Source organism: Asterias amurensis, chromosome 18 (genome assembly GCF_032118995.1).
Source record: "Asterias amurensis chromosome 18, ASM3211899v1".
In the NCBI taxonomy this organism is placed as follows: domain Eukaryota; kingdom Metazoa; phylum Echinodermata; class Asteroidea; order Forcipulatida; family Asteriidae; genus Asterias; species Asterias amurensis.
In genome coordinates this window covers 7,298,963-7,309,793 of record NC_092665.1, presented here as the reverse complement: position 1 = coordinate 7,309,793, position 10,831 = coordinate 7,298,963, and the positions used below count along the sequence as shown (strand labels likewise).

General features: G+C 39.0%; 1 protein-coding gene across 1 annotated transcript; it reads left to right on the top strand.

Moving 5' to 3' along the window:
- The first annotated feature begins 507 nt into the window (after nucleotides 1-507).
- LOC139950992 (alkaline phosphatase-like) lies at nucleotides 508-10,496 on the top strand. The gene is made up of 10 exons (XM_071949817.1): nucleotides 508-574; nucleotides 1,264-1,490; nucleotides 3,030-3,204; nucleotides 3,767-3,942; nucleotides 4,326-4,437; nucleotides 5,740-5,838; nucleotides 6,767-6,907; nucleotides 8,233-8,433; nucleotides 9,859-9,981; nucleotides 10,249-10,496. The coding sequence occupies exons 1-10, from the start codon at nucleotides 508-510 to the stop codon at nucleotides 10,494-10,496; spliced, it is 1,569 nt and encodes a 522-aa protein (XP_071805918.1).
- The last annotated feature ends 335 nt before the right edge of the window (nucleotides 10,497-10,831 follow it).

The following is a 10,831-nucleotide window of genomic DNA, read 5'->3' as shown; positions in this document are numbered from 1 at the left end:
CTCCCATAAATGGCCGACCCGGTAGTTCGCAAAGTAAAAGGAAAACCACTCAATTTCGAGGCATATTTGTGTTGATCATTGTATTCTACTTTTAAAACATCTTTTCTAACCATATGCATTTTATAACAAACGGTTAATTAACGCTTTTCAAAGACCAACTCGACCGATCCAAGGCAACGTGTTCTTTTAACCTCGACGCAATAATTTGAAGGAGTCCCGTTGTTTGTGGAACTTCACAGTAGAGTAATTGGTAATAGAGATATGAAGTTGATGATATAGTACAAGTACCGACAGATAATGGTCATTTGAAATATGAAATTAAAGTTCAAAGACCGATAATTTATTTCCAAGGTCCAAAGGCCAAAGAATGAATGAAATGATACGTTATTGCTGTTCTATAGTTATGAAGTCTGTAATACAAACTGACTATGACCTCAGTCGGATAACAACAGTGACGATCGGTCTACACTGTTCAATTACTTCTGATTTTGTTACTTTGATTTCAACATGTTGGATTTAAGATGGTTAATTTGGATCTGTATGCTGACAGCAGGAGGCAATGTGCTATCACAAAGTAAGTAGGCCCAGTGGTTCTCGCTTGAACCATAGAGTAGAGCTCCATTTGACTTTTCAACAGATAAAATTTGAATATTGTAGTGTATGCAGACTTAGTGATCTATTTATAGAATATGATGCCATTGTTTCACGCGAGATCTGGTTGTACGAAAGCTCTGTTGTTTTGCGTGTTGTTATCACGTGAATAGAACCCGAGTTTTTGACGAAATGTGCCCTGTTCCATTGTCTTTTATTGATAGTTTAACGACGTACGAACACAACAAATATTACAGACGATTATTTTTTCTCGAAAAACACAGAAGATGATGGTCGAGAAAGAACACACCATAATCTCGTAACAAAATACCCGGTATATGTATTTCGGTGTTGCAATTAATATAACAATAATGTTTAGAACTATATGCCAATTAGATATCTGTATAGTGATTAATTAAATGAAAATGAATACCCCCCATAATCAACAAATGGATATTTTATTTAGTAAATTAAAGTTTTTTTTTGTCAATAATTATTTTTTAAGTGCACTCTTGATCAATTTATCCTATTTACAAGGAGCTTCAACATCTGCAAAAGCTAAATCACGAAACCCATAAAATTCCACCAATGATCTTTCAGTTCTGAGCAGACGACACTATCTGATTGTCTTCGAGTAGTGTTTGTAGTGTTTGTATAAATTAATCGTTGTAGGTGCGAAGTACTGGAATGACCTGGCTAGTGACAGTTTGCAGAAAGCTATTACCAGAGAGCAAACACTCAATACGAATAAAGCTAAGAACGTAGTGTTTTTCGTCGGAGATGGGATGGGTATAACAACCGTGACGGCTGCGAGGATTCTCAAGGGGCAGCTGGAAGGAGATCACGGGGAAGAAACAGACCTCGAATGGGATAAGTTCCCTAGTGTAGCTTTGTCAAAGGTAACAATAATTATTAAGTCTCGAACCTACACACTGAAACAACTACTGCAGGAGATCTTCACCGTTTAAAAAACCTCCCCACTTAAAGCAGGTCTGGGGTCGATTTCACAAAGAGTTAGGACTAGTCCTAGGAGATATTAAAAACGTATGGGTAGTCCAAAGTTAAGACGAGTAACTCGTCCTAAGTCGAGAGAAGACTAGTCCTAGCTCTTGTGAAATCCACCCACTGGTTTATATACATGAAACACCCTTGCTACTACTTTTTAAACTGCAATGCAGGAGTAACTCACTAGTAATCGTGGAATGTTCTTGCAAACAAATTGCACTCGTCGAAGCCCACACTCTCATAATGGTACCGCATCGAAACAAGCCAAGTCATGTCACGGTAAAGTAATAACAAATGTTATTTATGATTACAATAATATTGTTTTACTATTGTGCGGAAAGTTGCCGGTTGTGGCGTTTTTAAGAGAATTATTTTGCACCAATGCAGGTATATTGTGGGAGTGTCATTTTGCATAATTACTGCAGATTATTTTCGCGCTGACTTTAAGCCAGCCATGGGTGAGTTTTTGGCGGTTGAATTGGACATTGGATAATCACTGGACAATGACTGAAACATCTATTGGTACGACCGCCAATACGCAGCCCTGTACTTTGATTTGGACATTCAAACAGAAATGCGCCGTATTTTTGACCGAATCAGGGCGCTATCAAACATATTTGTATCACGGGGTTTATTCATTCATCCCCAAACAGTTATTAAAGACTGGAAAACATAGCCACCACATTACAATCATATAAACCAAGGACAATAAAACCTTTAAAGGAGCCATTACAACCCGTCTCTAAAGCAACATTAACGGCGCAACAAGTGGACGAATCGTGGGACGGGATTGACGGGGATTGGTGACGGGGATTGACCTTAGAGGCGAGAGGTTACTCTTTGACGTTATTCACGAGCCTCGAAGTGTGACGTCAGATGTTCAGGCTAGTATATCCCTATAGCCTGAACATCTGACGTCACACTTCAAGGCTCGTGAATGATAACGCCAGAGAGTGGCCTCTAGCGTAGGTCAATCCTTGTCCATCTTCACCTTTCACCTAGATTCATATGCAGATGACCGCTAGTACAAATGCCAAAAATCACCTCGGACCAATCAAAACACGGAAACAGAATGCTTACGTCACTGCACCTTTATCTAATAAAATCAGTGTCCAGATATGATACAAATAGTGGGTGTGCCCGATAAGCTTCCCTGGGTCGACCCCGTGGTGCTCACTCGGGTGAACCCCTGACAAGAGCTAATCGAACGAACACACTCGTCCTCTCGTGGTGATGGCATGCACCTCAGGTCACCCCAAGTGACCCACTCCACAAGCAAGGGGGGGGGGGGGCTGACACGGGTGAGCCCCGTCAAAGCTATTCGAACGTACCGGGACAGAACGTACCGGGGCACTATATTGAGTGCGCCCCACGTGGTCAAACATACGGAGCATTTAGTCTGTGACTATTTCCTGCACTCTTTCATCCTCTAGACCTACAATACCGATAGGCAAGTACCGGACTCGGCTGGTACGGCTACTGCTTATTGTAGTGGTGTTAAAACCAAGACAGCAGTGATAGGCCAAGACGATTCTGCTATTAAAGGAGATTGTAAATCTAGTCTCAATGCTAATGTGGAGTCTGTTATGATATCTGCTCAAAAGTCTGGTAAGTTTAAAAGAACGTCAACATATTCATATAATGTTTTATAACACACCTCTTGCCTTTTCTGTATTCTGGTTGGCTGAAACACGGTCTCGTGGGATAAGCTTAGTCTAGTGATCGGGCGTATGTGTTTTGCGGGAACTAGCTCTTTGAAAATAGTGCCCGGTTACAGCGCCCTCTCTTGACTTGAACCGTGAACAGCAACTACAAAACTTCCTTTCTTTTCCACGTGTTGTTCTTATTTCACATTTTAAGACCGACACAATTCGGTAACTAGTGTACGTCTATTCCCCCCTCGGGCCTGTTAGTGACCAGAAGAGGGGCCTATTTCCCTTGGCCTTCAGCCTCGGGAAATAGGTCCCTCTTCTGGTCACTCAAAGTCCCTCGGGGGTAGACGTACAATTACCTCATTGCCAGTCAATGTGTGTATAATAAGTATGATTTACTTTCATTGATTTGTTGTCAAGTGTTTTGTAATAATTTTAATCTTGTGTTCTTGAAATTGTATCGATCGAATATAATAGCTAATAAATTAGGTTTTCGTTGCTTTGTGTGCTTTCTAAAGGCAAGGCAACGGGATTCGTCAGCACTGCCCGTGTGACACACGCTACCCCTGCCGCACTTTACGCACATTCGCCCCATCGAGACTGGGAGTGTGACTCTGATATACCGCAGAAGGAAACTGACATCGGTTGCATTGACATCGCTCAGCAACTCATAACACTCGGACAGGATACACAGGTACAATCTGCAACATTGACACAAACCAGTGTTTGCGTTCACTATTCTGAATGTACCGTTTGATTATTCGATACCCTCACCAATATCATGGGTTATTTTGGTTTTTGAATCAGAGTATCTCACAAACTGACCGGCAATGAAACAGGTAGCTGGAAGCATTCGATAGTTAATCAATTTAAACAGTTAATCAATTTAAACAGTTAATCATTTTTTAGCATTTTTTTTAAAGCGTGCTCACATAATGAAAGGCTGGCAAATGTCATTATTTCAGCACTTCCGAAGCAGCTTCCTAGAATACCCTTCCTGCTAGTCATTGCTGCATGCCGACCACCAACTTCATGGTACGGTCATTTTTATACTAATTCTTCATTAATCTATGCCAGGTTATAATGGGTGGGGGAAGGATGAAAATGTTACCGAGAGAAGCTGCCGACCCAGAGTATCCTGAAGACTCTTCTAAAGCTGGATCTAGAAATGATGGACGAAATCTCATCGGTATGTAAACCTGATAAAACTTAAACCCAATTATTGATGACTATTGCACCATTTTGCTTTAACAGCTTCAGATCCCATCCAGATTCCATAGAAACCGAGCTACTGAAATCAATAATGCTGAATTAATAATGGTGAATCAAAATTGGTTGATCGATAATTATTAGTCGATATTGGTGAGTCGATATTTGTAAATCAATAACCACTATTCGATGTTGGTGAATCGATAATGGTGATTCGATAATATTTGTGGATCAATAATGGTGAACCGATAGTCGTAAAAAGATAACTGTGAATCAATAATGGAGAATCGATAATGGGAAAAGATAATATTGAAACGAGAATGGTAAGTCGATAATGGTGAGTCGATAACTGTCCATGAGCCGCAAGGCGCTGACATTACCATAGAGACAGCATGGTGCGTAGTTATAGAAGATAGGAGGAATGTACTTGAATATAAAGTGGTAATGAATCTGAAATAAAAGATTCGTTTTTACAAATCCAAAATTATGTATGATGTATACCTTACATATTATAATTTAGTACTAGTAGTTACGTTTTACTCCTAAGCTAGGAGCTTTGTCAATTATAGTAACATCATACATAATTTTGGATTTGTAAAAACGAATCTTTTTTTTCATGATCATCAACAATCCAGACGAACTTATTTATATGCAGTGGACACTATTGGTTATTACTCAAAATAATTATTAGCATACCTTACTTGGTAACGAGTAATGGGGAGAGGTTGATAGTATACAACATTATGAGAAACGGCTCCCTATGAAGTAACGTAGTTTTCGAGAAAGAAGTAGTTTTCCACGAATTTGATTTCGAGACCTCATAATTAGATTTTGAAGGCCCCAAATTAAGCATCTGAAAGCGCACAGTTTCGTGTGACAAGGGAGTTTTTGTCTGTCATTATTATCTCGCGACTTCGCCGACCAATTGAGCTCAAATTTCATAGGTTTGTTATTTTATGCACAATGTTGATATACACCAAGTGAGAAGACTGGTCTTTGACAATTACCAATATAGTCCAGTGTCTTTAATGGTAATGAATCTATTCATCTTATAATTATTCTTGTCTGTTTATGTTCTTTTAAAATGTTGTGTTCTTGTAGAAGCATCTCTCATCAAAATAGTTTCACTTGATCAAACCTTGACTTTATAGATGTTTGTTATAGTTCCACAGCATTTAATTTTCTTTCGGTCACATGAAGCTCTTGCTATATACTACGAATTGTAACAATCAAGCAAGGATTTGTTTCACTAGTTGTTTTACAATATTATGTTTTGTTTAAGACGAATGGCAAGCAGGTAAAGACAAGACAAACAGCAAGTACGTGTGGAATTTGGAACAATTTAAAGACGTCAATCCACTTGAAACTGACAACCTTTTAGGTGAGTTGTTGTTTTATGTACCAATTTGAACAAGTACGAACAATCGTCTGTCGTTCGGAACATGATTGTGCCTACAACCTTTATGCGCCGCATAAATCTTGGGCTAAATGTTCAAGTAAATAGTTCTAGGATGTTGGCTTAGTAGAGGGTTTCATTTTGGTATCGAAGGTTGTGTCACTTATTAGGCTTGGGCTTTAGGCTAGGTGCCGTTGATCTCGAATTCAAGCATCTGAAAGCACACAACTTCGTGTGACAAGGGTATTTTTTCTTTCATTATTATCTCGCAAGTTCGACGACCAATTGAGCTCAAATTTTAACAGGGGCGTGTTTTGGCGACCATGACCAGAAACAAGTTGCTGACGTCAAATTCATTGTGATGCTTCAAAGTATTTCTTTTTTAAAAGAATTTCAGTACGTTCTCCGTTAGTTTTTAGAGTCCGCCATCTTAAAACCAAGCCTAACCGAGCCAACAAGTCGGTTACGGTTTGGTCGGAACAGCGGTTCAACCGAACACGCTCGACCAATAGCCAAAGCTCAAACATGTTTCTGGTTAGGGTCGCCAAAACGCGCTCCAGGTTTGTAATATTTTATGCAAATGTTGAGATATACCAAGTGAAGACTGGTCTTTGACAGTTACCAAAGGTCCCCAGTGTCTTTAACACGTTTTATATTCAAGCAAACCTAAAATTATTGGTTGTACATCATTACATTACTTTGTTTGCACTCAGTTAAAAAAAAAATTATATCACAATAATATTACGTGTCCGTCTTAATAGGGAGCAGTCATAGGGAGGGAGGAAACCTTTGACTATCTGATTTATTCAAGGAAAGGTGAAAAGGCGTAGGTTTGAACTTTATAACTATAGCCAGGACGATTTAATATTGAAACTTTTGTTTGACAGTTATAATAAGTTTGCTTACCTTTCAGGTTTGTTTGAGCCCAGTCATATGCAATTTGAAGGTAACCGAATGAATGACGTAGGGGGTGAGCCCTCATTGTCTGAGATGGTAGAAAAGGCCATTGAGATACTTCAGAAGGACAAAGACGGGTTCTTCCTTATGGTTGAGGGTAAGTTATTATTACAACATACAGGTTTCTGTTTTTTGTAGAGTGTTGGTTAATTGGTTTCATGAGCCCTAGCCTTGTCCAAGGCTCTATACGCTAGCACCGACCCGCTCTGAATTCACGAACTGCATAGATACTACACCGCACGGCACATAAAAAACAGCCTATATTGACTGACCTACTGCGTAGTGACATGACTAGACCGAATCAATTTTTGTGGCGCTCTATTTAATCGTCGTTTGAGCGGATGAAACAAGAACAGCTAACCTACTTGTTCTCGAGCATCCAAAAACACACCGCCCGAACTCGGCCATAGAGTCTAGTTTCAGCCTCGTTGTATGAGGTACAACAACCTCGAAAAACCATGCTTCGACCCCACGGTATTAAGTACTGTTATATACCGTGCAGTATAGTATCTATGCAGTTCGTGAATTCAGAGCGGGCCGGTGCTTGCGTAAAGAGCCTTGGACAAGGTTACATGAGCCCTTTGTGTCATTGCTGCTGTTTCGCAAGAGCTTGTCGTTAGGCCCTACCTCTTACTTATGTGGCTAAGAAAATCATTGACAATCTGAAACCTCGTTTTATGGAGTATTTGCATTGTCTCTTTGATGGCATTGTTCAGTCACAGGTTGTATGTATTTTCATTGTTGATAACTAAACCACGGAGGTTGGCATGGACGACCGAATAATAGCAAAACATCAACCGACCTACTAGATTTTGTCACCAAAGTAGACATTGCTGCAAACTCGTAATTAAAAATGAATACATCCCAATTGGTTGCAAACGAACATTCTTAAAAACTAGGGCCAACGTTTATCTTTGTATTCATGTCTTTTCATAGTTTTAAAATCTTGGTTGACAAAAACTCCGTCTATGATGTTGCTTTATCACGGTGTGGCCATCTTGATTTTACTCCATTCAAACTCATTGTAACCAAACTGAGGCTGGACGAAATAATAGTCTGGTGCCATGTTTGCCCAATTAATATAAGCATTCATTACTGTTATGGAAACAGGGAACGTGACCGAGATGGTGACAGCGTGATTATAGACCTTTATCACGGTGTGGCCATCTTGATTTCACTCCATTCCAACTTATCGTAACCAAACTGAGGCTGGACGAAATAATAGCCTCGTGCCATGTTTGCGCAATGAATATTAGCATTCATTACTGTAATTATGAAAACAGGGAACATGACCAAGGTGGTGACAGCGTGATAAAGGTATACAACAATCTTCACGAACAAGACACACACTACCAGACTTTTCATCAAATTTCAATAATTCAAACACAAATAAATCATACTATCTTGGTTTTATACACGAAGGTGGCCGAATTGACCATGCGCATCATGACGGGTTAGCCTACCACGCCCTGCATGATACCATTGCAATGGATAAGGCTGTAGCCAAGGCGATGTCAATGACCAATGAAATGGAGACTTTATTTATTGTAACTGCCGACCATAGCCATGTACTCTCTATAGGAGGAGCAGCTGTTCGTGGTAGTCCAATACTCGGCCGAGGAGGTAAGTTTCATCCACAAATATAACTTTAAAGGCAGTGGACACTATGACTTCTAACATGCTTAAGCTCAATGAAAATAAAACTGAGTTCATTGTGCTTGGTACTCCCCAAAAACCTTAAGAAACTGCCGAAGATATCTTTGCATATGGGTGATACATCGATTGACCCTACTGATTCTGTCAGCAACTTAGGAATAAAATTTGATTCGCATATGACAATGAGCAAGCAAGTTTCCAGCCTCTGCCAATCAATACATTTTCAATTACGTAACTTAAGGAGAATCAAACGCTACCTGGATAAGGATACTCTCCATCATGTTGCCAGAGCTTTAGTCCTCTCTCGTATTGACTATGGCAATCTCCTTTTATTTGGTGCAACGTCATATGAATTGGACAGAGTTCAAAGACTACAAAATAGTGCAGGTCGTTTAGTATGTTCCACACCCTTGAGAGAACATATTATTACCCCATCACTTAGGGAACTTCATTGGCTACCAATTAGAGAACGAATCCATTTTAAGATTGCTCTGCTCGTTTTTATGCTTTAATAAAACTACACCTCATTATTACCACTTAACTGTCACATTACACTCCTCCACGATTTCTTCGATCAATCGCTTGAATGTTCCCCGAGCAAACAAAGTTTTAGGTCAGAAGGCTTTCAGTGTAGCTGGGCCCATGATTTGGAACAATCTCCCAACTGCCATTAGGGAATCTAATACTCTGTCTGCTTTTCGTAAAGTACTTAAGACTCACCTTTTTCCAAGTTAATTTCTTTCTAGTGTGCTATGATCTTGATGGAATAGCGCCTTATAAATATTAATTGTTTTGTTATGTTATTGTTATTGGTAATTACTCAAAATAATTATTAGCATAAAACCTTACTTGGTAACGAGTAATGGAGAGCTGTTGATAGTGTAAAACATTGTGAGAAACGGCTCCCTCTGAAGTAACGTAATTTTTAGAGAAAGAAGTAATTTTTCACGAATTTGATTTCTAGACCTCAGACTTAGAGTTTGATGTATAGAAACTAAGCATCTAAAAGCACACAACTTCGTGTGACAAGGGTGTTTTTTCTTTCATTATTATCTCGCAACTTCGACGTTTGATATTTTTTTGTCTTTGACAATTACCAATAGTGCCAGTGTCTTTGAACAATTAAAAGCTATATCTTTCAAAATATCATTTGTATGCAAAATAGTATACAATTAATTTAAAGAGAGACTGTTTCTAACTATTATTACTTATTTACTGAAACAAAAAGTAAACTCCGTTAAGTTACCCGATTGCAGACTGAATTCTGACCAGTAAGTAATGTTGACAAGTTGTGCAAGCTTCTCAGTTTTCTATAAGTGAGTGGTGATTCATCGTCAAACCATTCATATTTAAATTCTAATTACAACAAAATGGTTTTGCATAAACGTCAAGGTCTGATGAATGACGGTTTGCCATTTACAACACTCTCATATGCAAACGGCCCTGGAGGAATTGAGGAGTTAAACAGCTTCAAAAGTACTGGTTCGAGACGGAATCTGACGGATACCAACACAGGTAAAGCTCCAATTGATTACTTTGAGTATTGGTTTATACCACTCAGGTACACCACTCAGTAAAATTAAATCCGAGTGTATGCAGACTTTTTGAAATATTTTAAATCTTAAACATATAACTTGGCAAAGTTACAGGGAAGTTTTTGCAAACACGATTTTGCCAAGGGAAAGTGCCCCTTTGCAATTTCATAGAGTTAATCATTAACTTGTGTAAACAATTATTTTACTTGTATTGTGATAAACATTGTTTTATTATTTGTTTGTGCAGAGGCTGCCGATTTTCACCATCCAGCGCTTGTCCCAATTGATTCAGAGACTCATGGTGGAGAGGACGTCACTATTTACGCCAATGGACCAATGTCACATCTTTTTCACGGGGTCCATGAACAACACTACATTGCCCATGTGGTCAGATATGCTTCCGGGTTAAACTGTCACAATGGGGCGCCCTCTACTGGACCAAATTCCATTTTGGCTTTTCTGTTGTTTTCTTTCGTACGGAAGTTTTTAGATTGAAAAAGAAATTCAATGAATGTATTTTGTCCAGTTTATAGCAAAGACAGCCAATATTATAGTTTAATCGTGTTTGCAAACAGTAAAACAAACAACCACAAACATGGCATCTGTTAACTTTGTTTACAGCCGCTTAAATCGGACCGACTTTTTCCAGTAATATCACTTTTGAATCATACAGATACAAAAAAAGAAAAGAACGCCAGGCCTAAATGAGAAACTGACTGGATACATTTTAGTTTAATGTTTGATGAAAACAAATCCCAAAAATCAAATTACTTTGACATTTGAACCTGTGATCTTTATATTAACGTAGCCCTGGTGTTTCCTTGCCTTGT

Bases quoted from the DNA above. Each gene is read 5' to 3' on its own strand.
- LOC139950992 (XM_071949817.1), top strand. From the start codon at position 508: ATGTTGGATTTAAGATGGTTAATTTGGATCTGTATGCTGACAGCAGGA. The intron at 3,943-4,325 runs GTACAATCTGCA...AATCTATGCCAG, and splicing joins CACTCGGACAGGATACACAG to GTTATAATGGGTGGGGGAAG. The intron at 6,908-8,232 runs GTAAGTTATTAT...TTATACACGAAG, and splicing joins GTTCTTCCTTATGGTTGAGG to GTGGCCGAATTGACCATGCG.